General features: G+C 45.6%; 1 protein-coding gene across 2 annotated transcripts in view; it reads left to right on the forward strand.

Moving 5' to 3' along the window:
* Positions 1–8,664: 8,664 nt before the first annotated feature.
* The window catches only part of LOC122564029 (ras-related protein Rab-34), a 57,926-nt gene continuing 39,954 nt past the window's right edge, over positions 8,665–26,636 (forward strand). Inside the window, exons 1-3 of one of the 2 annotated variants that reach the window (XM_043718482.2) lie at positions 8,665–8,944; positions 17,164–17,231; positions 25,219–25,310. In XM_043718482.2, coding sequence (XP_043574417.1) covers positions 17,178–17,231; positions 25,219–25,310 — 146 coding nt within the window. In that variant the 5' untranslated portion in view covers positions 8,665–8,944; positions 17,164–17,177. Of the gene's footprint in view, positions 8,945–9,001; positions 9,082–17,163; positions 17,232–25,218; positions 25,311–26,636 lie in introns of those variants that run through there. The other variant, XM_043718483.2, reaches the window with a different exon arrangement.

Raw genomic sequence — 26,636 nt, forward strand, 5'->3', positions numbered from 1 at the left:
TACAGTTGCCTGGCTTTTCCTTACTACCTTTCTTAAATAGTGGCACCATGTTAGCCAACCTCCAGTCTTCCAGCAGCTCACCTGTGACTAACGATGATACAAATATCTCAGCAAGAGGCCCAGCAATCAATCCCTGGCTTCCCACAACTTTCTAGGGTACACCTGATCAGGTCCTGGGGATTTATCCACTTTTAAGCATTTCAGACATCCAGCACCTCCTCTTCTGTAATATGGACATTTTTCAAGATGTCACCATCTATTTCCCTGCATTCTATATCTTCCATGTCCTTCTTCACAGTAATACTTATTTAGTATCTCCCCCATCTCCTGCAGCTCCGCACATAGGCTGGCTGCTGATCTTTGAGCGGCCCTATTCTCTCCCTAGTCCTTAATGTATTTATAAAATTCCTTTGGATTCTCCTTAACTGTATTTGCCAAATCTATCTCCTGTCCCCTTTTTCCCCTCCTGATTTCTCTCTTAACTATACTCCTATTGCCTTTATACTCTTCTAAGGATTAACTCGATCTCTCCTGTCTGTACCTGACATAGCTGAAAATGTGTTGCTGGAAAAGTGCAGCAGGTCAGGCAGCATCCAGGGAACAGGAGAATCGACGTTTCGGGCATAAGCCCTTCTTCAGGAATGAGGAAAGTTTGTCCAGCAGGCTAAGATAAAAGGTAGGGAGGAGGGACCTGGGGGAGGGGCGTCGGAAATGTGATAGGTGGAAAGAGGTCAAGGTGAGGGTGATAGGTCAGACTGGGGTGGGGGCGGAGAGGTCAGGAAGAAGATTGCAGGTTAGGAAGGCGGTGCTGAATTCGATGGATTTGACTGAGACAAGGTGGGGGGAGGGGAAATGAGGAAACTGGTGAAATCCGAGTTCATCCCTTGTGGTTGGAGGGTTCCCAGGCGGAAGATGAGGCGCTCTTCCTCCAACCGTCGTGTTGTTGTGGTCTGGCGATGGAGGAGTCCAAAAACCTGCATATCCTTGGTGGAGTGGGAGGGGGAGTTGAAGTGTTGAGCCACAGGGTGGTTGGGTTGGTTGGTCCGGGTGTCCCAGAGGTGTTCTCTGAAACGCTCCGCAAGTAGGCGGCCTGTCTCCCCAATATAGAGGAGGCCACATCGGGTGCAGAGGATGCAATAGATGATGTGTGTGGAGGTGCAGGTGAATCTGTGGCAGATATGGAAGTTTCCTTTGGGGCCTTGGAGGGAGGTGAGGGGGGAGGTGTGGGCGCAAGTCTTGCACCTCCTGCGGTTGCAGGGGAAGGTGCCGGGAGTGGAGGTTGGGTTGGTGGGCGGTGTGGATCTGACGAGGGAGTCACGGAGGGAGTGGTCTTTATGGAATGCTGATAGGGGAGGGGAGGGAAATATATCCTTGGTGGTGGGGTCCGTTTGGAGGTGGCGGAAATGATGGCGGATGATGCGCTGTACATGGAGATTGGTGGGGTGGTAGGTGAGGACCAGTGGGGTTCTGTCCTGATGGCGGTTGGAGGGGCGGGGCTCAAGGGTGGAGGAGCGGGAAGTGGAAGAGATGCAGTGGAGGGCATCGTCGACCACGTCGGGGGGGGAATTGCGGTCCTTGAAGAAGGAGGCCATCTGGGTTGTACGTTTTTGGAACTGGTCCTCCTGGGAGCAGATGCGGCAGACATATGCTTCCTTCTTTTTCTTCACCAAAGCCTCAATTTCTCTAGTCATCCAGCATTCTCTATACCTACCAGCCTTCCCTTTCACCCTAACAGGAATATACTGTCTCTGAAATTCTTGTGATCTCATTTTTGAAGGCTTCCCATTTTCCAGCTATTTCTTTACCCGTGAACATCTGCGCCCAATCAGCTTTTGAAAGTTCTTGCCTAGTACTGTCAAAATTAGCCTTCCTCCAATTTAGAACTTTTATATCCAGTCTATCCTTTCCATCACTACTTTAAAACTAATAGAATTATGGTCTCTGGCCCCAAAGTGCTCCCCTACTGACACCTCAGTCACCTGCCCTGCCTTATTTCCCAAGAGTAGGACAAGTCTTGCACCTTCTCTAGTCGGAACATGCACATAATGAATCACAACACTTTCTTGTACACGCTTAACAAATAAATCTCCATCTAAACACTAAACACTGTGGCAGTCCCAGTCTATGTTTGTAAAGTTAAAATCCCCTATCATAACCACCCTATTATTCTTATAGGTAACTGAAATCTCCTTACAAATCTATTTCTCAATTTCCCGCTGACTATTAGGGGGTGTATAATACAATCCCAGTAAGGTGATCATCCCTTTCTTATTTCTGAGTTCCACCCAAATAACTTCCCTGGATGTATTTCTGGGAATATCCTCCCTCAGCACAACTGTAATGCTATCCCTTATCAAAAATGCCATTCCGCCTCCTCTCCTGCTGCCCTTTCTGTCCTTCCTGTAGAATTTGTGTCCTGGAACATTAAGATGCCAGTCCTGTCCATCCCTGAGCCCTGTTTCTGCTTTGATATCCCAGTCCCATGTTCCTAACCATGCTCTGAGTTCATCTGCCTTCCCTGTTAGGCCTCTTGCATTGAAGTAAATGAACTTTAATCTATCAGTCCTACCTTGTTCTCTGCTTTGTCCCTACCTGCCCTGACTGTTTGACTAACTCCTTTTCCCAACTGTACCAGTCTCAGATTGCTGTCTTTCATCACTATTCCCCTGGGTCCCAGCCCGTCACCTTACTGGCTTAAATCCTCCCGAGTAGCTCTAGCAACTCTTCCTGCCAGTATATTAGTCCCCTTCCAAATCAGGTGCAATCTGCCCTTCTTGTACAGGCCACTTCTACCCCAGAAGATATTCGAATGATCCAAAAATGTGAATCCTTTTCCCCTGCACCAGCTCCTCTGCTGCTCTATCCTCCTATTCCTACCCTCACTAGCTCGTCGCACTGGGAGTAATCCAGATATTACTATCCTCAAGGATCCATGTTTGCAAACCAATTGGAGAGCAAGAATATTTGTCAACCAAAGTTTGTAACGCATGATGGGTGAATTTTAGCTCATTTCACCCGACAAAAACTAGATGGAAAGGAAATTAAAATTTATGCAGAACATTTACTATGCTGTTTCACCTCTTGGCTATTTTAACACACTTTAGCAATTAAGACATATACTCAATGTCTGCAATTTTGATAGGAGCCCAAGGCCATTTCAATGGTCTATTGAGCACAGTGTCCACCACAGATCCCTCTGGTCAGTAGAAGCATGTAGAGCAGAAGCAGACTCTCTATTAGGAAAGTATGAAGCATGCCTTTGTGGAATCAAGCCCTCACAAAGAAAATGTGGACTTTTATCAACCTGGAACATCTACTTCTAGACAAAATAATGCCTTCTAATCTCTCCTCCTGTAATGAATTACAGTACCTGAGTGCCAGCTGATTAGCTTCTGGGCCACTCAATATTTGAAAACTGCATGTGGATAACCGAGACACGCTCACCACATGTATATTAATAAGACCATGCCATTAAAATGTACCTGACCTGTTAAAAGTATCTCTTGGGTGCCTGGGCTCTATGCCACCTGCTACTAGAGATATTGGAATCAATGCCTTCTGGCCTTTGCGACTCCTACATAGAATTTAGAATATCTTCTTCTGTTTTTTTGTATGAATATATACAGTAACAATTATATACTACATAGAACTATGGCACAGAAATAGGTCTGTGACAGACCTTTTGCCCCTTGAACCACCTTCCTTCATTTTAATCTATGAACATATTATTAACTCTTTTCTCCATCATAGAGTCGGTTCTTTCTTGATTATATGTTTTACTGAAATATGTCTCTTGATTAAATTTGTAAATATAAGCCATAAGTATTAAGTTAGCCTGGAGCAGTATTTCGCAGAGGAATAAGATGGGGCTAATTTCTGGGTCTGCAGATTGGAAGAAGCAAAAATGGCCATTAGTAGAGTGATTTGCTCTTCTTGTTGGATGTGGAAGTTTAGGGAAAGTTTACGTGTTACTGAGGATTATATCTGCAATAAATGCTGTGATTGTGAATCCTATCAGATCGAATGGAATGGTTGGAGCGACAGTGAGAAGCAATGAGAAATTTACAAGAGCAAGGGGGTGTGATGGTGGCAATTATAGGAAAGTTGCAAATACAGTCGCACAGATGAGTTAACTCCAGGAAACATAAGAGAGGTAGGCAGGTAGTGCAGGAGTCTTCTGTGGCTATCCCCATTTCAAACAAGTATGTTGTTTGGAAAATGTAGAGGGTGATGGATTCTCAGGGGAATGTAGCACGAACAGCCAAGTTTCTGGTATTGAGGCTGACTCTAATGCAATGAGGGGTGACTGTGATAGGGGACTGTCTAGTCCGAGGCACAGACACATGTTTCTGTGGCCAGCAGTGAGAAATCAGAATGGTGTGTTGCCTCCCTGGCACCAGGATCAAGCATGTTTCGGAGAGGGTGCTGAATGTTCTCAAGGTATGAGAGGGGCCAGCAGGAGGTCATTGTACACATTAGAACTAATGACATAGGAAGGGAAAAGGTTGAGATTCTGAAGAGAGAATATAGAGGGTTAGGCAGGAATTTAAAAAGGAGGTCCTCGAGAGTAGTATGATCTGGATTACTCCCGGTGCTACGAGGTAGTGAGGGTAGGAATGGGAGGATAGAGAAGATGAAGGCATGGCTGAGGAGCTGGTGTATGGGAGAAGGATTCATGTTTTTGGATCTTTGGAATCTCTTCTGGAGTAGAAGTGACCTGTACAAGAAAGACGGATTGCACCTGAATTGGAAGGGGACTAATATGCTGGTAGGGGGATTTGCTAGAGCTGCTCGGGAGAATTTAAACTGGTAAGGTGGTGGGGTGGGGAGGGGCATTGGGTGGGTAGTGGGACTCAGGTAGATAGTGAGGAAAGAGATCAACTGGTACAGTTGAGAAAAGAGGCGAGTTAAACAGTCAGGGCAGGCAGGGACAAAGCAGAGAACAAGGTCAAACTGATAAATTAAACTGCATTTATTTCAATGTAAAGAGCGTAATAGGGAAGGCAGATGAACTCAGGGCATGGTTAGGAACATGGGACTGGAAAATCATAGTAATTTCAGAATCATGGCTAAGGGATGGACAGGATTGGCAGCTTAATGTTTCAGGACACAAATGTTACAGGAAGGACAGAAAAGGAGGCAAGGGAGGAGGGAGATTGGCGTTTTTGGTAAAGGATAGCATTACAACTATATTGAGGGGCGGATATTCCCGGAAATACATCCAGGGAAGTTATTTGGGTAGAACTGAGAAGTAAGAAAGGGATGATCACCTTCTTGGGATTGTATTATACACTCCCTAATAGTTTGAGGGAAATTGAGAAACAAATTTGTAAGGCGATCTCAGTTAACTGTAAGAATAATAGAATAGCTATGGTAGGGGATTTTAACTTTCCAAACGTAAACTGGGTCTGCCATAGTGTTAAGGGTTTAGATGGAGAGGAATTTGTTAAATGTGTACAAGAAAATTTTGTGATTCAGTATGTGGATGTACCTACTAGGAAAGGTGCAAAACTTGATCTACTCTTGGAAATAAGGCAGGGCAGGTGACTGAGTTGTCAATGGAGGAGCTCTTTGGGGCCAGTGACCATAATGCTGTTAGTTTTAAAATAGTAATGGAAAAAGACAGACCAGATCTAAAAGTTGAAGTTCTAAATTGGAGAAAGGCCAATTTTGACGGTATCAGGCAAGAACTTTCAAAACCTGATTGGGGGAAGATGTTCACAGGTAAAAGGACAGCTGGAAAATGGGAAGCCTTCAGAAATGAGATAACAAGAGTGCAGAAACAGTATATTACTGTTAGGCTGAAAGGAAAGGCTGGTAGGTGTAGGAAATGCTGGATGACTAAAGAAATTGAGGTTTTGGTTAAAAAAAAAGAGAGCATATGTCAGGTATAGATAGGATAGATCAAGTGAATCCTTAGAAGAGTTTAAAGGTACTAGGAGTATAGTTAAGAGGGAAATCATAAGGGGACAAGAGATAGATTTGGCAAATAGAGTTGAGAATCCAAATGTTTCTTACAAATACATTAAGGACAAAAGGGTAACTAGGGAGAGAATAGGGCCCCTCAAAGATCAGCAAGACAGCCTTTGTGTGGAGCCACAGCAGATGGGGGAGATACTAAACGAGTATTTTACATCAGTATTTACTGTGGAAAATGACATGGAAGATATAGAATGTAGGGAAATAGATGGTGACATCTTGTAAAATGTCCATATTCCAGAGGAAGAAGTCTTGAAACGCTTAAAAGTGGATAAATCCCTAGGACCTGATCAGGTGTGACCTAGAACTCTGTGGGAAGCTAGAGAAGTGATTGCTGGGTCTCTTGCTCAGATATTTGTATCATCGTTAGTCACAGGTGAGCTGCCGGAAGACTCGAGATTGGTTAACATGGTGCCACTATTTAAGAAAGGTAGTAAAGAAAAGCCAGGCAATTATAGACCAGTGAGCCTGATGTTGGGGGTGGCCAGTTGTTGGAAAGAATCCTGAGGGACAAGATTCACACGTATTTGGAAAGGCAAGAACTGATTAGGGATAGTCAGCATGGCTTTGTGCGTGGGAAATCATGTCTCTCAAACTTAATTGAGTTTTTTGAAGAAGTAACAAAGAGGATTGATGATGGAAGAGCAGCAGACATGATCTATATGGACTTCAGCAAGCCGTTCGACAAGGTTCCCCATGGGAGACTGATTAGCAAGGTTAGATTTCACGGAATACACGGAGAACTAGCCATTTGGATACAGAACTGGCTCAAAGGTAGAAGACAGAGGGTAGTGGTGGAGGGTTGTTTTTCAGACTGGGGGCCTGTGACCAGTGGAGTGCCACAGGGATCAGTGCTGGGTCCTCTACTTTTTGTCATTTATATAAATAATTTGGATGTGAGCATAGGAGGGATGGTTAGAAGTGTGCAGATGACACCAAAATTGGAGGTGTAGTGGACAGCTATGAAGGTTACCTCAGATTACAACGGAATCTTGATCAGATGGGCCAAGATGAATAGTGAAGAAGGCAGTTGGTATGCTTTCCTTTATTGGTCAGTGTATCGAGTTTAGAAGTTGGGAGGTCATGTTGCAGCTGTACAGAACATTGGTTAGGCCACTTTTGAAATATTGCATGCAATTCTGGTCTCCTTCCAATCGGAAGGATGTTGTGAAACTTGAAAGAGTTCAGGAAAGATTTACAAGGATGTTGCCAGTGTTGGAGGATTTGAGCGATAGGGAGAAGTTTGAATAGGCTAGGGCTGTTTTCCCTGGAGCATCGGAGGCTGAGGGTGACCTTACAGAGGTGTATAAATCATGAGTAGCTGGATAATGTAAATAGACAAGGTCTTTTTCCCTGGGGTTGGGGAGTCCAGAACTAGAGGACAGAGGTTTAGAGTGAGAAGGGAATAAAATATAAAAGAGACCTAAGGTGCAAGCTTTTCACGCAGAGGCTGGTACGTATGTGGAATGGGCTGCCTGAGGAAGTGGTGGAGGCGAGTACAATTGCAACATTTTAAAGGACATCTGGATGGGTATCTAAATAGGAAGGGTTTGGAGGGATATGGGCTGTATGCTGGCGGGTGGGACTAGATTGGGTTGGGATGTCTGGTTGGCATGGACGAGTTGGACCAAAGTGTCTGTTTCCATGCTGTACATCTCTATGACTATATGACTGTATATATGTTGCTAGTTTTCCTTTAAATATACCTATTTACTTCAACTCCACTACCTTCTCCATTAGATTCCAGCATGTAGCCCTTTTGGAGATATCAGTTGTTCTGTGCATAAAAAAACCCTAATTTTCTTGTGATTCCAGTCTGTAACATGCTCCCAGGTATTCATTAGTCTGGATATAAAGCCTCCAAACCCCACCCTTAAAATATTCATTCACGAATAGGTTCCTATTATATTCTGGTTATCCATCCTCTGTATGATAGGTTTGCAGAAACTTTCCTACTGTATTTCCTTCAAAATAAAAGCATTACACAAAGCACATTTTTCACATTGTCAGTAAGCGCCCCTACATATTTAAGTCCCAGTGACTTTCTGTGCAGAGCTGCCCCTGCACACCCCAGAAATAAGACCCAAAAACTAAAATGCAGCTCGCAGTATTCTTATTTCAGAAAATTCACAAGCTTTTTTTTTAAACCGACAGTTCAGTACCGGTTCTCCAGCGCCCTCCTTTTTAATACTACAATGATTTCTTCCTTTCCCGAAAGCCAGACATTATTAGCAATTTTTGCAAACCGCTCAGACTGCAAAGCTCAACACCTGTCACTTGTGACATTGAATCGTTTGTTTGCGACAAAAGTTCGGTGGACACGGCAAATGGGAATGACAACCGATTGCACACACTCTAATCAAAAACAATTGGTGCACTTTCTATGGGAAACGGTGATATAAAAAAAAGCCTGGCCTTTTTTTTTTGTTCACCTATCCTAACATCATTTCAATAGCAAATCGGGTTTGGTTTGATCATGCTCCCAGGGGGCGTCTTGAGGCTTTTTCTCAACTGAAGGCGCTATATAAACGCAAGGTGAGGTTGTCGATGCCGAATAGCATAGGAAATAAGCAATGCTTGTAATCTTGAGCTATTGCTGCATATTCAGTTTCCTTTAAGGTTTGCTACAGTTCTTCCAGCAGCTGTGCAGAAGGCTGGGATTTGTCTCCCTCTCTCTCCTGGGCTGAAACACTCAGTCCTGGTTGTGATTCCTGTGAGGAACAGCAGCAGCAGGGAGTTCTGGAAGCGGCAATGGAAAACAGCTGGCGACTCTAGCAGGGCGCCTTGCGGGCACTCGGGAATTTTGGGGCAAGTCAGTCAGTGAGTGAGCCATCCCTCTTTCTTTTCAGGAGAGAAAAAAAATCTGGCCACGTTGATTCTCGGCGAGAGAGCGACTTCTCGAGATTGTAATTAACATCTCCAAGGAAACCAAAAAAAAAACCCCTGAGGCATCGGCATTAATAAGGTGAGAGAAATGTGGGAGAAAACTTTCGTCCACATCGTGTGCGTGTGTGCGCGGTTTGGTCTGTGGCATGCAGAGAGTGAAATTATTCCAGGATTAGTTCCCACCTCCTTCACTAACATCCTTTCGAACTGAGGACGGTAAGATCTTGTCGATTTTCTGATTGTCTTAAGAAACTAACCTTTCGGGTATAGTTTGTATTTATTCATGTAGTGTTTACAGCCACCGCTTTGTAGCGGGAGTTAACACAACGCTTTAATTGTATCGAGTTTACAGACTGACGCGAAGTTGAAACATAATCAGACAGCACCCAGAGTTACTATAACTGGCCTGAAACATTGATACTTTGTGACAAACCGATGATAATAGGAAACGGGGTTGTCGTAAACTGTGACCATTTGTTTCCCCTGGATGCAGTTTACTAACTCAGCCGAGCTAATACAAATTTGGAATAATCGTCCATTGTAATATTTGCTTTGGCTCCCTTCCAATCTTGAGGAAGTCATGTTCTATTGTTTCCGGAATTGGGGGGGGGGGGGACGATAATGTGAGTTAGGGATCCCGGCCAGAAATCTGGAAATGTTTGACTGACAATGTTTGGGAGAACAAAACAAAGGAGGCGAGGAAAATCTTTATTTTTGAGGGGATAAGGCGAGGAAATGCAAGGGGGGAATAATATGCAAAACTTTATAAACCTCAAAGAAAACCTCCCCCTCTTTTTGATAGAAGCTCCTGTCCCTTAATTTCTGGCCGTTTCACTGCATTTTTTCCCCCACCAGAATAAAGGATTTGGAATAGCAGAGGGGCACCAGTCTCCCAGAATCTAATGAAAACTTGTGGATAAACTGCTTATAGTCTAGCTGCAGCTTGTTCTTAATGCACAGTGTTAGGCATCTGTGTTGATTTGCAGTCTCCTACTAGCGGTTTGGGGTGGTTCTGCAAACCAGGAATGGGAGGTGGGTTGTTGGCAATGCAAACTGTACACCACCCACACCTCACAAGTCCGAGCAGTTTGATGATCAAAGATCCAACAATTTAGTCTGACTGTACTGTTATTTCTTCTTTGCAGTTTGTCTTATTTTAAAAAATAATGTCTGGCCTACATACAGATTTTTATTTTGGTGGGTGAGGAATGGCACATGGAGAATTTAAGTCTCTGAATCCCTGTGGAATATTTGTTTTCTTGATACAGATATCGGATCCTCTACCACTAACCTAAATCCAGGGAGCAGTTGATGGTGCCAAGTTTTGGGGGACCCCTAGTGCCAAAACAAAACACTGGCACACTTCTTGCTAATTCTTTTGATAGGGCAGTCCGTTAGATCAGGCATAGGATCACAGGATTATTTTCTGTTTCTGTTTTGGTCACAGTGCCTTCGTAGTGTGCCATCCATATTCCACCAAAAAGTCTTAGTGGATGAAAAGGCAATGGGACCAGCTCAAATGTCATTGCAGTGTTGGTTGAGGGATGGATATTATGCAGGACACCAGGGAGAATTCCTCAACTCTTTTTGGGAATAGTGCAGTACATCTGGATCTGGGAAGAGAGCCAGCTAACAGTAAGGTGAATGCCTTTTCAGAACTCCTTGTGAACCAGACTGGTTGGTCAAGTTCCCAATGTTGCCTTCCCCTGACCCCTACCCATCCACCCACCCAACCACATATACTGTGGATCTGATGAATCAGATGTTAAGTTGTTATGTTTTCATGGAGGAGTGATTTATGTCTGAACTTTCAGGACTACATCATCTAAGATCCATTTCTCTTCAAAAAGCTCATTTTCTATTCCCCCCACCCCCTGAGGTGGTTAATCATTAAATTGATCCTAATGCCAAAACCTGTGCTCAGCCCATTTGCCTAATTAATGGGTAAATGGTAACACAGAACATGTTAGTATCAGCTATTTAAGATGCAAGGAAATTAATGGAATATTAATTCAATATTAATTTGTGACTGTCAAGGCTCTATATAGAACAGTATGAGCACTATTTCAAAAAAGAGATGGGGAGTTCTCCCTGGGGTCCTGGACAATATCTATCCCTCAATCAATATGACAAAAAAGTACTGAGCTGGTTCCAGTGTTTTTTCATTCACCAAAAATCATGTTGATATATGGACATCAGACTATAGCATACACCAGTGACTTTAATGAAATAAAATTCAAAGAACATGAATTGCCGATTCATTAACACTCTATACATATAATCTCATAAAGTGAAAATCAATTGAGATCAAAGGTGACAGGGGAGTGAATAAACATTTGAGAGTACATTGACTAAGAATGTAAGAATTAGGAACAAAAGTATACCATTTGGCTTCTTAAACCTGCTTCTTAATTGTACAAAATAATGGCTGATAACCTGAGCCCCAATAATCTTTAACTCCCTTTGATAGCCTATAAATCTCTGTCTTTAAAAATATTAAATGACCCTGCCTCCAATACTGTCTGGGGAAGAAAATTCCATTGGCTTGTGATCCTGTGAGAGAAAATATTTCTGAAATGGAATAGAGCAGGGGTAAAGCTGGGAAGTGGAAACAGAGTTTGAACTGATGGAGAGGATGTGAGGTCAGAAACACAGCTTGTGGGTTGGACAGGATTCCATGCTTATGAGCAGACTGGATCATCTGAAAGGGAGGGAGCCAAAACTTGGTGCAGAGTTTTAAAGATATTGCCTTTGGTCTTTGAGGGTTATTTAGTTTACTTGAGATTGCAAAGTGCACCTGAAGAGAAAAGCTAATAAGCGATATTGTGAAATAAAATTAGAATTAGGTTTAATGTCATGTGTACACAAGTTCCAAAAGAACAGGAGTACGGTGAAAACTGTACAATGTCCCAACACACAGCTCCATCTTAGGTACAAAGTATCTAGGTACAAAAAACAGAGAAAATTAAGAAAAAAGATTACACTACATTATAGATATGCATAGTATAAGTTAGGAAAATAAGAAATCTAAAACAAAGGACATTAATGCTTCTATAATGGCTTCCATGTGGTCTGACTGGGCTCCAGTAGTAGTCATCTTCATTCTGGGCCTACTGGCCTCTGTCCCCACTCTGCTCTGGGCCTCAAGCCACTGTCCCTGCTCTGCTACAAGCCTCAGATCACCGTCGCTGCTCCCCTCCGAGTCACCATCCCTACTCCGAGCTACAGGTCGCTGACCCCACTCCACTCCGGGCCTCTGTCCCAGCTCTGCTCCGGCCGCAGGCCGCTGTCCCCACTCTGCTCCGGCTGCAGGCTGCTATCCCCACTCCGGGCCGCGATCCGCTGTCCCTACTCTGCTCCGAGCCGCGATCCGCTGTCCCTACTCTGCTCCGGGCCGCGATCCGCTGTCCCTACTCCGCTCCGGGCCGTGATCCGCTGTCCCCACTCTGCTCCGGCTGCAGGCCGCTGTCCCCCCTCTGCTCCGGGCCGCGGGCCGCTGTCCCCACTCCGCTCCGGGCCGCGATCTGCTGTCCCCACTCCGCTCCGGGCCGCGATCTGCTGTCCCCACTCCGCTCCGGGCCGCGATCCGCTGTCCCCACTCCGCTCCGGGCCGCGATCCGCTGTCCCCGATCCGCTCCGGGCCGCGATCCGCTGTCCCTACTCCACTCCGGGCCGCGATCCGCTGTCCCCACTCTGCTCCGGCTGCAGGCCGCTGTCCCCACTCTGCTCCAGCCACAGGCCGCTGTCCCCACTCCGCTCCAGGCCACGGGCTGCTGTCCCCACTCTGCTCCAGCCACGGGCCGCTGTCCCCACTCTGCTCCGGGCTGCGATTCGCTGTCCCCACTCTGCTCCGGCTGCAGGCCGCTGTCCCCACTCCGCTCTAGGCCGCGGGCTGCTGTCCCCACTCCGCTCTGGGCCACAGGCCGCTGTCCCCACTCCGCTCTGGGCCACAGGCCGCTGTCCCGACTCCGCTCCAGGCCACAGTCCAGTGTTCCCACTCCGCTCCAGGCCGCTGTCCCCACTCTAGGCCACAGGCCGCTGTCCCCACTCCGCTCCGGGCCACAGGCCGCTGTCCCCACTCCGCTCCGGGCCGCTGTCCCCACTCCGCTCCGGGCCGCGGGCCGCTGTCCCGACTCCGCTCCGGGCCGCGGGCCGCTGTCCCCACTCCGCTCCGGGCCGCTGTCCCCACTCCGCTCCGGGCCGCGATCTGCTGTCCCCACTCCGCTCCGGGCCGCGATCTGCTGTCCCCGATCCGCTCCGGGCCGCGATCCGCTGTCCCTTCTCCACTCCAGACCGCGATCCGCTGTCCCCACTCGGCTCCGGCTGCAGGCTGCTGTCCCCACTCCGCTCCGGGCCGTGGGCCGCTGTCCCCACTCTGCTCCAGCCACAGGCCGCTGTCCCCACTCTGCTCCAGCCACGGGCCGCTGTCCCCACTCTGCTCCGGGCTGCGATTCGCTGTCCCCACTCTGCTCCGGCTGCAGGCCGCTGTCCCCACTCCGCTCTAGGCCGCGGGCCGCTGTCCCCACTCCGCTCCGGGCCACGGGCCGCTGTCCCCACTCCGCTCCGGGCCACAGGCCGCTGTCCCGACTCCACTCCAGGCCACAGCCCAGTGTCCCCACTCCGCTCCAGGCCGCTGTCCCCACTCTAGGCCGCAGGCCTCTGTCCCCGCTCCGCTCCGGGCCGCGGGCCGCTGTCCCCGCTCCGCTCCGGGCCGCGGGCCGCTGTCCCCGCTCCGCTCCGGGCCGCGGGCCGCTGTCCCCGCTCCGCTCCGGGCCGCGGGCCGCTGTCCCCGCTCCGCTGCGGGCCGCTGTCCCCGCTCCGCTCCGGGCCGCGGGCCGCTGTCCCCGCTCCGCTCCGGGCCGCGGGCCGCTGTCCCCGTTCCGCTCCGGGCCACACGCCGTTGTCCCCACTCTGCTCCGGGCCGCTGTCCCCACTCCACTCCGGGCCACAGGCCGCTGTCCCCACTCCGCTCCGGGCCGCTGTCCCCACTCCGCTCCGGGCCGCAGGCCGCTGTCCCCACTCCGCTCCAGGCCGCAGGCCGCTGTCCCCACTCTGCTCCAGGCCGCTGTCCCCACTCTGCTCCAGGCCGCTGTCCCCACTCCGCTCCGGGCCGCGGGCCACTGTCCCCACTCCGCTCCGGGCCGCGGGCCACTGTCCCCACTCCGCTCCAGGCCACAGCCCAGTGTCCCCACTCCGCTCCAGGCCGCTGTCCCCACTCTAGGCCGCAGGCCGCTGTCCCCACTCCGCTCCGGGCCGCGGGCCGCTGTCCCCACTCCGCTCCGGGCCGCGGGCCGCTGTCCCCACTCCGCTCCGGGCCGCGGGCCGCTGTCCCCACTCCGCTCCGGGCCGCGGGCCGCTGTCCCCACTCCGCTCCGGGCCGCGGGCCGCTGTCCCCACTCCGCTCCGGGCCGCGGGCCGCTGTCCCCACTCCGCTCCGGGCCGCGGGCCGCTGTCCCGACTCCGCTCCGGGCCGCGGGCCGCTGTCCCGACTCCACTCCGGGCCACAGCCCAGTGTCCCCACTCCGCACCAGGCCGCTGTCCTCACTCTAGGCCGCGGGCCGCTGTCCTCACTCCGCTCCGGGCCGCTGTCCCCACTCCGCTCCGGGCCACACGCCGTTGTCCCCACTCTGCTCCGGGCCGCTGTCTCCACTCCGCTCCGGGCCACAGGCCGCTGTCTCCACTCCGCTCCAGGCCGCAGGCTGCTGTCCCCACTTCGCTCTGGCTGCAGGCTGCTGTCCCCACTCCGCTCCAGGCCACAGGCCACTGTCCCCACTCTGCTCCGGGCCGCTGTCCCCACTCCGCTCCGGGCCGCGGGCCGCGGGCCACTGTCCCCACTCCGCTCCGGGCCTCTGTCCCCACTCTGCTCCAGCTGCTGGCCACTGTCCCCACTCCGTGCCAGGCCACAGGCCGCTGTCCCCACTCCGCTCTGGGCCGCTGTCCCCACTCCGCTCTGGGCCGCTGTCCCCACTCCTGGCCACAGGCCGCTGTCCCCATTCCGCTCCGGGCCGCTGTCCCCACTCCGCTCCGGCTGCACGCCGCTGTCCCCACTCCGCTCCGGCTGCACGCCGCTGTCCCCACTCCGCTCCGGGCCGCGGGTCACTGTCCCCACTCCGCTCCGGGCCTCTGTCCCCACTCCGCTCCAGCTGCTGGCCGCTGTCCCCACTCTGTGCCAGGCCACAGGCCACTGTCCCCCTCCGCTCCGGGCAGTTGTCCCCACTCCGCTCTGGGCTACATGCCGCTGTCCCCACTCCGCTCTGGGCTGCTGTCCCCACTCCTGGCCACAGGCTGCTGTCCCCACTCCGCTCTGAGGTGCTGTCCCCATTCCACTCCGGGCCGCTGTCCCCACTCCGCTCCAGGCCACAGGCCGTTGTCTCCACTCCGCTCCGGGCCGCTGTCCCCACTCCACTCCAGGCCACAGGCCACTGTCCCCACTCTGCTCCGGCCCTCTGTCCCCACTCTGCTCCAGGCCACAGGCCGCTGTCTCCACTCCGCTCCGGGCCGCTGTCCCCACTCCGCTCCAGGTCACAGGCCACTGTCCCCACTCCGCTCCGGGCTGCTGTCCTCACTCCAGACTGCTGGCCACCATCCCTGCCATGACAATTGAGAAGTAAAAAACACAATAGCGAGGAAGGAAAGTAAAATGGAATGAATGGAGCAGATGAGCTCTGGCTGGAGAGTCCTGTTCGCCGCCACCTTGGAATTAGCAGGTCGATAGAGTGCTGATCCATCAACATTTAACAGGTTGCTGATTATTTTTCTATTCCTAAAATCTCTCTGTTCTGGAAATAAATAAAAACTAAATGAAGTGGTTTCTGAATTTGCACATAACTATGGTTGATTTTCACCTTCATTGCACTGATGGGGCTAATGGCTGCTCTTTATTGAATGCGCATGATTTTCATTTAAATGAGATGCTGTCTCATAAGGTGCAGTGATGTGCCTAACCAATGTATGATCCAAGCATTGAGATGGAAATTGGTCACACTATCAAACAGACATGGGATCAGGTGAAAGCCATTCAGACTTCCAGTCTATTCAAATAGATCATGGCTGGTCTGTACCATTATTCTGGATATGTTTCTGTGCTCCATGATCTCTCCAAGAAAACTCTGGCAACTTCAGCCTCAATCTCCAAATGATCTGGAATTCAGTCTTTTGGGGAAACAAGTTCCAGATTTCCATCACTGTGTGTGAATAAATGCCTCCTGATTTTTTTTGTCCTAAATTGTCAGGTTATAATTTTAATCTTATGCTCTTCTGTTGGGAATCTGTTATCGGATGAAATAGGTTCTATAAGACTCCAAGGCATAGAAGCAGAAATCAGGCTATTCAGCCCATCAGGTCTGCTCTGCCATTCAATCATGGCTGATAAGTTTCTCAACCCCATTCTCCTGCTTTCTCTCCGTAACCCTTGCCTCTCTTGATACTCAAGAACCTATCTATCTCCATCTTAAATATACTCAAGTCTCTGTATGTATCATAGTAAATCCCATTAAATGCCTCTAATAGTTCAACTGTAACTTTCCAAATATGGAAATATAGCCAAAAATAGCAATTGCTGGAGAAACTCAGCAATTCTGGCACCTGTGGAGATAAAGTGTCAATAATGTGACTGAATAGCTGCATTTCACAGTTGGTAAGTACTCTATGGGTGAGTATACAGTTGTGAATTGAATTCTGCCACAGATTTCTCTCTCTACGGATTCTGCCAGACCTGTTGAATTTCTTGAGTAATTTCTGTTCGTGTTTCAGATTTTCAATGTTCTGCATTTCTTGTTTTATAATAGGAGTACAACCCCAGTTTATGCAATCCCTCCTCATAACTTAATGTATTACAACCCAGGACTGTCCTGTTGAAATATTTCCCTGACCTTACCGCTCCCATCCAACACTTAAATTAAATTGTTCCCCTCTGTTCTGCCATGGTGTTTAGATAAAAGCTGTCTTATCAAATTGTAACTTTTCAAGGGAGAATTCCAACTCACAACTGCATCCTCATCATTGATGTTTCACTTCTTTACAATAATCTCATGCACTGTGACCAGAGTGAACGGACAATGACCTACTGAGTTTCGCCAGCAGTTTCTGTTTTGTTTCAGATCTCCAGCATTTGCAGTTCTTTGTTTTATTATGTTAATCTCCTCCATTTTGTCAATGTAACTTATCTATATGAAAGAAGATTAGTTTTGGATATTGACCAAACAACAAACACTTTAGCAGAAGGTATATTATATAAATCAGTGTTGCTCATGAGCTTGTTTTGATAACATTTTTTTCTATTGTATTTCCTCTGTACAGGGCAGTAGCCAAACATGAGTGTATTACCACCTGTCAGAAGAGATCGAATCATACCGGATCTCCCTTCGGTAAAGTAGACTTCTCGTTCTTGTTTGAACCATCACTTACGTGGTTCTAGCACGGCATAAAACTGTATATAACAGAACACAATATAACACAAATTTCAGTATAAAATCTCACCTTGGTAAACATGCAGGAATATAGAAATTGATAATATAAGAATCATAGCCAGTTTTCAAATAATCCAATTGTAAAATGAAACAGACTGCTGAAATGTAAGTTTTTATATGACAGCATGTGTCAGATTCATACAGCATTAGCGGATGTTGTTTGTCAGTCTCCCAGTTCAAGCAGTGAAGGTGAGAGCTTAATGATGTAAAATAACATTGTAATAGTGCTGATAGTTATCTGAGGTTTGACAGCAAAGACTGGAAATCATAAGTCTTGGACTATCTGTGAGTGATGATGCCGCAGTAGCTATATTGAAGGAGATGATAGTATAGTGGTAAAGTTAGTGGGTTAGTCTTCTGGAGCCATAGTCGAAAGATCTGTTCAAATCCGACTACAGCAGAAATTTTAATTCAATCAAATCTGAAATAAAAAACTAGCCTAATGGTTTCCACTAAAATATCACCATCGATTGTTTAAAAACTCATTCGATGTCGTGAAGCCCTTTGGGGAAGTGTAATAATTGGAACCAGGGCCAGGTAGATCTCATTGACTGAGATCCTTGATTGGGGTTGTTAACCTGGAGCAATGGCTGACAGATATAGTTATTCAGAAGGTCTCCTCAGTCCAGGGACTGGCTTTGAGCTGGCTAGTCAGAGCCCATGTATGGTGCACATGTTAATAAAGAGTGATTTGGTGACAGGATACTGGCCTCTGTGCAGTTATTTCAGGAATGAAATCTGCTATCATTACTTGATCCGGCCTCCATGTGTCTCCAGATATACAACAATGTAATTGATTTTTAACTGACCTCTGGGTAATTAGGATTAGGCAACACCCACATCCCATGAATGCATTTTTTTTTAAAAAGCTGAATTTTGCTCATATCGTCAACCATAGGGCTTAACAATAATTTGTACACAAACTCAGCACCTGATTTAATAACATTTAGCAAAATGTTTAATATTTCAATATGCCCAATGGTGATATGGTTTACAGACTTTTTTTTTCTATATGAAATGGGGCTTCAGGGTCGTGGTACGTGCCGCAGTATCGCTCTAAGAATTTCCAATCATTAGCAAATCATTAGTGCTTGTGGATTGTAAAAAGATACTTTTTGCAAGAATTAAGTCGATTTGATCATCTTGCAGCTGCGAGTGCACCATATAATAATGGAATTCCTGTAAGTAAGACACACATTGCAGAATTCTCTGCTTATCCAAATCCCAGCATTCAGAATAATGCTTTGTTTTTGTTTGTTGTTTCAGATAATTTGCTTTATACATTTATAGGGAACTCGTTGGCACATCTGTAAATGGCTTTCCTGGGGAAACCAAAGTGGCTTCCTGTTTAAATTAATTAAATGCAGCAAACAATCACTAAACATAATATTGATACAGGTTTGACTGAAATATCTGAATTATACATGTTATTCCAGAGAAGAAAAACACAGGGTATTCGACAATAGCAAAGCAATTGGCTCTCAATATTTGAAATAAATCCCCGTATTGTACAGTTAAAGCAGCCTTTATAACTTTTTTAACAAAGCAAACTAATTCAAAATACCCTGGTCATGATTTTCTGATCATAACACCAAAGGAATCCATTACAAATAAAAATGGTCATGATAGAAAATTTTGGCCCTTATTTTGATCACATTATAATAATCACCATCTTCTCATCTTCACCATCTGGAGGAAACATAATGAAGTATACTTGAAACACAGTGCTACAAAGTGAATATGTGCTGAATGTAAGGACATGATTGATCCTGGCTTTGATGATTCCTTTGGGTGATTGCTTGCAGCGATATTTGCTATCCACGCTGATGTAAGTATCTAGCTGAGGGACTGGTGAGTTGTAAAACTGGTCTAGCATGAGGCTGTACTTTCAGGTAAGGAAGGGAGGAAATAGAAGAGAAATTGAAAAATAAATAAAGGCAGTAGACCTGCATGTACCAGGTCAAGCTATGACTAAGTACATACAGTTTGTGTTTGCTGAGCTTCATTATGTGTCTCTACTAGTGTAATTTTAAGTTGTTACAGGTATGATTTTACAATCATGAGGTTTATGTGATAGTCTTGAAATTATGCTGTCAATAAGACAATGCATTTGTCTGTATTTCCCTTTCCTGTGGTTTAAAATAATTGTTTGCTCCTCTACCTCAGGAATTTTGCCAAGCATTCTTCCAATTGGGGTCCCTCACTTTAATTTCAAGTTCCTTCTTATTCACACAGACAAATAGCAATGTGAAATACAAACAAAAAACATAAAATGCTGCACGTCTCAGTACTATGAGTGATACAATATTTATTCCACCTAAATTGGGGCCCTACATGTTTGTGCATGTATTGGTTGGAAATGATCTCCAACATTATTTACATCAGTCTTAGTTTTAGGAAATTGCTCTTCAAAAATTACCCGAAGCTCTTATTCTTCAAAAAGATTTGAAACATCAAAAAACCCTTTACCGCTCCTTTGGTCCCAGCCTAGACTTGTCTTTCAACAAGAATGTTTTTCTCACTTACTACTTTCACTCTATTTGCAGGCAAAACTTTAATTGTCAAGTTACAGCCAAGATTATTTCTTACTGTGTGGTCTTGCTTATTCATTTCCTAAAGTCTGCAGGCCAGAATCAGCAAAGTCTGAATGTTTAAGTATTCAACTAACGCACACATAATACAATATGAATATATCAGTCTAAAACGCCATGTTGGTGTCCTGTTCAGAGTTTAACACAAACTACTGAAGTTTTTTGGGAGAAATCATGCCCACCTTAAATAATATTGAATTGCATGTCAAAGATTGTACATTTCCCCACCTACCCAGCTGGCTGATTGACAGAGCAATGGATTGCTGAGCAGCATTCAAATGAATTAAAACAATATATTTAACCTGTGGCAGTTTCTCAGGAGAGTGGAACCCAGTAGTTATTCTTGACAAAGTTATTGTAAAGTTTTTATCATTTTGTTTTTCTGTATTTTTGATTCTGGACTGAAATGGAAGAGGGACTATTTCAAAACTCAAAAGATTGTGGAAGAGACTTCGGCATTTTAAAAAAAACTACTAGGATAGTGAAGAAGGCGTTTGGTATGCTTTCTTTTATTGGTCAGAGTATAGAGTATAGGGGTTGAGGTCTTGTTGCGGCAGTACAGGACATCGGCGAGGCCACTTTTGGAATATTGCGTGCAATTCTGGTGTCCTTCCTGTTGGAAGGAAGTTGTGAAACTTGAAAGCGTTCAGAAAAGATTTACAAGGATGTTGCTCGGGTTGGAGAATTTGAGCTACAGGGAAAGGTTGAATATGCTGGGGCTGTTTTCCCTGGAGTGTTGGAGGCTGAGGGGTGACCTTATAGAAGTTCATGAGGGGCATGGATAGGACAAATAGGCAAAGACTTTTTCATGGGGTGGGGGAGTCCAGAACTAGAGGGCATAGGTTTAGAGTGAGAGGGGAAAGATATAAAAGAGACCTAATGAGCAACTTTTTCACACAGAAAACACACATGTGTATGGAATGAGCTGCCAGAGGAAGTGGCGGAGGCTGGTACAATTGCAACATTTAAAAGGCATTTGGATGGGTATATGAATAGGGAGGGGTTGGAGAGATATAGGCTAGGTGCTGGCAAGTCAGACTACATTTGGTTGGGATATCTGGTCGGCATGGACAAGTTGGACTGAAGGGTCTGTTTCTGTGCTGTACATCTCTATGACTCTATAATTGACCAAAACTCATGTTAAATGGGGTTTACGCTGCTGTTTTGCTCAGCCATTGGAAGAAGCTGATTGCCGATGAGTTGGCACCAGGGGGTATGTACAAAGTGAGATTCTGCTGGCAACAAGTAGCTAATTGGTTTGGGAAGTTGTGACCAACTGTTGATGACAACGACCATCTATCTACTATCAGATTGGCTCCAAAGTAGCTGATAAGCTGGCATATGAAGGACATGGGCAGATTCTTTTAAACCTCTTCTGAAGTACTGTGTCCAATTCTGGTCTCCCTGTTATAGGAAGGATATTATTAAGCTGGAGAGGGTTCAGGAGAGATTTGCCAGGATGTTGTTGGGATTGGAGGGTTTGAGTTATATGGAGAGGATAGATAGGCTGGGTTTGTTTTCACTGGAGCGTAAGAGGTTGAAGTGACCTTTATAGAGTTTTATAAAATCATTAGGGGTATAGATAAGGTGAATGGCAGGTGTCTTTTCCCAGAGTGGGGGAATTCAAGATGAGGGGGTACAATCCCAAGGTGAGAGGAGAAAGATTTAAAAAAGACATGATGGATTTTTTTTTTTGCAGAGTGGTTCGTGTGTGGAAAGAACTTCCAGCGGAAGTGGTGGATGTGGGTGCAATTATTACATTCAGATAAATACATAAATAAGAAGTGTTTGGAGGGATTTGGGCCAAGCACAAGCAGGTGGGACTAGTTTAATTTGGGATTATGGTCTGCATGGACTGATTGGACTGAAGGGTCTACTTCTGTGCTGTATGACTCTTTGACTCTATGGTGTCTTTCTCCATCAGTAGTAAAAAAAATGCCTAAAGCCAGTTTATTTTCCCTCACCAGTTACTGTATGCTAGTCCTTTTTAATCAAGAGAGTGAGTAAGTGGAGTTGGGGCCACAAAAAGATCAGCCATGATCTTATTGATGGCAGGGCAGGCTTAAAGGGCCAGATGGTCTACTCCTGCTCCTGGTTCTTTTGTGCTTATGAAATAGCTAAGAGACTTTGCAATTTGTGAACCAACCACTCTGTGCCTTCTGCAAGAAAGCGAACAGTATCTGGAGATAAGACATTGAAGAATACCAAGCTCTGGCAAGCAAAAAAAAATCAGTTCAATGTGTGGACATAGACCATTGAACCGCCTTCCCAGTATCTCCCTTCACCCATAATGCTGATGTATATTTTTCTGCCTCTCTCTGTATGTGTGTGTGCATGTGTGTAGAGGGAGTTTTATAAAGGATTAGAGTTTTAGCTAACAGAGCAATATATCAATACGTAATAGTGTCTACCTGTAGCTAGAATCAGTTTATTTCTAATATGTAGTCATTCTTGGTCCATGCTTTCTGTTAGCCTGGGTCTAAAAAGACAGGTAATTTTTGTCTATTTTGATGAAATCTTCAACTTTTGTGATGACTCCCAGAATAACAGGGCTTGATTTCCAGAGTACTTCTCCCGTGAGAGGTAACACCATGAAAAATAGAGGTTTTCAGAAAAAAAAACATTTGATTTTACACCAAAACCACAGAGGTTACCATTTTAAGCAGTGAGGTAAAAGATTCCTTTAATGGGCCAAGGACACTGTCCTCACTCGTCATGGGAGATCATTTCAGGCAGAGTCAGTTGTATTTGCCGTACGGAATCAGGCCAGAGAGAAGTTAGTGAACTTAAAGAAAGCTGCAGTATAATTTCATGTCAGGAACTTATCCCTGGCTGAATGTCCCTCGGAGATCCTATGTACAAGCAAATCTTAAGCCCTTCATACAAGCTCACCCTATGCAGGGCTGCAGTTAACCGAACATATAGATGGCCAGACTGTAACAATTTAGATGGCAATTTATTTGACTTAAGTTTTAATCATGTTATCCTTATAAAACAACTTCACAAGATTTTTTAGTGGAATGGGCAGATATGTGCTGTCTAAACTGGCAAAATATGAAGATCACTTCACTGCATTGGACCTAAGACAGAACGTGATAACATACAGGAAATGAGAGCACAGTGAAGAATGATGTGGAGGCAAGAGTGAATTTGAGGTTTCAAAGATTTTGTTCATTTGAGGAGATATCCATAATTGCTATTGTGTGGGGCAGCTTTGAAGGAGAAGACTGAATGGCCTAGTCCTGCTCATGTTGGTTATGTTTTTATTTGAGGATATAGGGATAATGTGGAGAGATGGAAGTAAATTAGGAGATTGGGCCATGACTGTATTGAATGTGGAGTAGACTTCAAAGGTCAAATGACTTTCTCCTGCTCCTATTTCTTATGTTCTTAAGGGATATAGAACCAGAGACCTACTGCAAGGCTAATATTAATCTAGTCTTGTTATGGTTTGACCCGTACTCACTCACTGACCAAAACAAAAGATCAGCTTCAAAATGTTGGTCACTGTATTTTGCAGTGAAGCAAATGTTTGAGGATTTTTTTTTCAGAAAACATTTCAATGTGTTCTTCCTTTATTTTTGTTGAGCTTGAAGAGCAGTAGAAAGTACCACTTCAGCAATCCTTATCACTCACAACATGACCTCCATGTTGGTTTAAAATTTCTGCCCTGATCAAATTGACATAACATTTGAGGCAGAGATTCACAGATGTTAATGTTAACCTGAGTGCTGCCTGAAAACAGATCATTGGGCTGACAATTTGTGAAGAAATCATGCAGTCAACACGTGTGCAATCACATAGTTGTAATATGTTGGGGGCAAGACAATATACTTAATGAGCCAGCACTGTGTGAAGGTACCATAGTAAGACATATTGACACTACTCGCACATTATACTGAGTAGGGTAATAAATTGAATGTGTTGTACTTAAACTTCCAGCACAATGTTTACCTTTATTTATGTATGATCACAATGCAGCAAAGAATTACATTTCCTCAACCATCAACAAATTTAGCAGTCAGTCTTATAGTTTGGGGCTTGGAACCATTTGTGCACACTTGGACGGGACAATTCGTAAAAGAAGCAACTAATCACTTAACAAGATGTAGCCTGCACTTTAACCTAATGTACCAGTTGTAGTAGTGTTTCAGGAGCTATCTCATTTACTGTATGTTGTACTTTTCATGAACACTGGGCAACTCAAAGTAGATTATGGCTGCTGAGGTGTGTTTGAAGTATGTTGACTGTTGCAATGTAGGATCCGTAGCAGCCAATTTGCACAGAGCAAACTCCCATAAGCAGCAATGACCATATAATCACTTTTTTGTTATATCGATTGAGGCAAATATTAGCCAAGACAAAGGAGTTCAACCACCTGCTCTCCTTTCAAAATAGCTTCATAGACTCTCTACCCGAGCAGCCAGATGTTTAATATCTCATCTAAAAGACAGCATCTCTAACTGTGCAGTTCTCCCTCAGTATTGCACTGCGGTGTCACGTATCAACCATTATTATTTCACTCAAGACCTGAAGTGGGACTTGAAATTAGAACCTTGTGACTCAGTGGTATGGTCAGCAGGAGCAAAAAGTCTGACTACAAAATGGGAAAGCGAGGAAACTTCTGAACTGTTTCCCAATTTTGCCCTTTCTTTCTTGACGAGGCTAATGCAGATTAACATTCAGTGCATGTCCATGCTACCTTTCTGTGCAGGAGACTGTGGATTTTGTGTATTGGGATGCCAGCTGTTTGTTCAACTGGATAAACCATAATGACCACAACCTTCTGCTGTCCTCACATAAGATCCATTGACATATGCAGCCCGGCACAGGAAACTAGACAGAGATTGACAGCAGCAACTCCACTGCTTGATCGTAGAATCCCTACAGTGTGGAAGTAGGCCACCTCTCCGAAGAGTATCCCACCCAGGCTCACTCCCCTACCCTATGTCTGTAACCCTGCATTTCCCAGGGCTAATCCACCTAGCCAGCACATCCCTGGACACTGTACGAAATTCAGCGTGGCTAATCCAATTAACTGCACATCTTTGGACTGTGGGAGGAAACTGGATCCCCTGATGCTAACCCTTGCAGACATGGTGAAAATGTGCTAACCACTGAGCCATCCCACTGCCTTGCTTGTGTTCCCTTTTTAGCCAAGTGGCATTGAACTGTTGCTCCCTCTAGTCAGACTAATTCAGCACATACTTATCATTGAATTTAATTAAAATCTATCTTCAAATTTTAATTCAGTATATTATTGCAACGTGAGTTGACACCCATTTTTTTTCCAGTGTTTCACAAAAGAAGCTGCTCTCCATACCAAGGCCACATTTAATCCCAGAGTGAGACGTGCCTGTCAGGACGACCGGACAGGAACAGTTGGGTAAGCCTTTTCTGAGATGTTCATTAAGAATACTAAGTTTACTTCATTGAAGGAGGTAAATTTCATAATACTTTTGTGATGCACAACAACTTTAAGTGAAAACCTCCGTCAGTTATAATTAGAGACTGTAAGAGAGTGCCAATCTAAAGTTTACCAGTTCTGAATAGTTACAATGCCCATTCCTGTACGAAAATCTTTTCAAACGTTTCACAGAATTTACTAAGTTTACCATAACAAGTACAAAAGAAAATAATACTTAATAAAAGCAGTTGGTTTTCACTGTCTGCTTCAGGATGCCAGAGCACAGCACTTATTGACTGGGCACATGTTTCTTGTTCCGGTCAGTTTAAGTTCTGCTTCACTCTTCAGTCTTCCTCCTTGTTCTTCGAGCTACTAAAACCCAGACTTTATTATGGGCACCTGCTCCAAGACATCCTGAGCTCTAATTGACCTATCCACGTGTGACAGTTTGTCGTCAATCATGGTTTGGCTAGTGTCTGTCTAATTCCTGAGTGGTTTCTTTAACAGTAAAATATTAGTAATATCCTACTTATTCTTCATTCATTCTTTGATATGCCAAGAATTTGTAGGATTATTTTATGATACTTTGTTCCTCTCAGCTTACTACCTCCATTTTCCTTTGGTAAGGATCTGATGAAATAGTTACATGCTAAGCAGTATGTAAATTAACATTCTAAATTGTCCAAACTGATATATCTAAAAGGATCAAACTATTGACAAGAGAACCTAACTTATATACAGATAGGCCTATTATATACTTTAAGCCATATTAATATATATCTATGTCCTTGAGCCAAAGCCTTTAACCTGAAAGCAGTTCTTACATGTGTTAGCCCAAGTTTACATCAGCATGAGCCATAAAACCATAAATTGAAAGGTGTGGCACTGGAAAAGCACAGCAGGTCAGGCAGCATCCGAGGAACAGGAGAGTCGACGTTTCGGGTATAAGCCCTTCATCATTCCTGCTGAAGGGCCTATGCCCACAATGTCGACTGTCTTGCTCCTTGGATACTGCCTGACCTGCTGTACTTTTCCAGCACCACACTTTTCCACTCTGATATCTAGCATCTGCAGTCCTCACTTTCTCCATTAAACCATAAACCAATGATGTTACTTATGACCTAAGCCAAACTGCTCTCTCCCTTATCAAAAATGTTTACAACTAACCACATTCAAACAAAATATAATTTACTTCTTCATTTGCTTAATCAAATCAAAAGTATTAATTATTCAAAAATATTACAATCCTATACAGTTTGTGAGCATTAGAATGGAACCTAATTACCACTCTGAGGTGAAACTAAA

This window comes from Chiloscyllium plagiosum, unplaced genomic scaffold (assembly GCF_037043375.1).
Source record: "Chiloscyllium plagiosum isolate Xiang-an unplaced genomic scaffold, Cpla_swu_hap1 HiC_scaffold_31, whole genome shotgun sequence".
Classification (NCBI taxonomy): Eukaryota; Metazoa; Chordata; class Chondrichthyes; order Orectolobiformes; family Hemiscylliidae; genus Chiloscyllium; species Chiloscyllium plagiosum.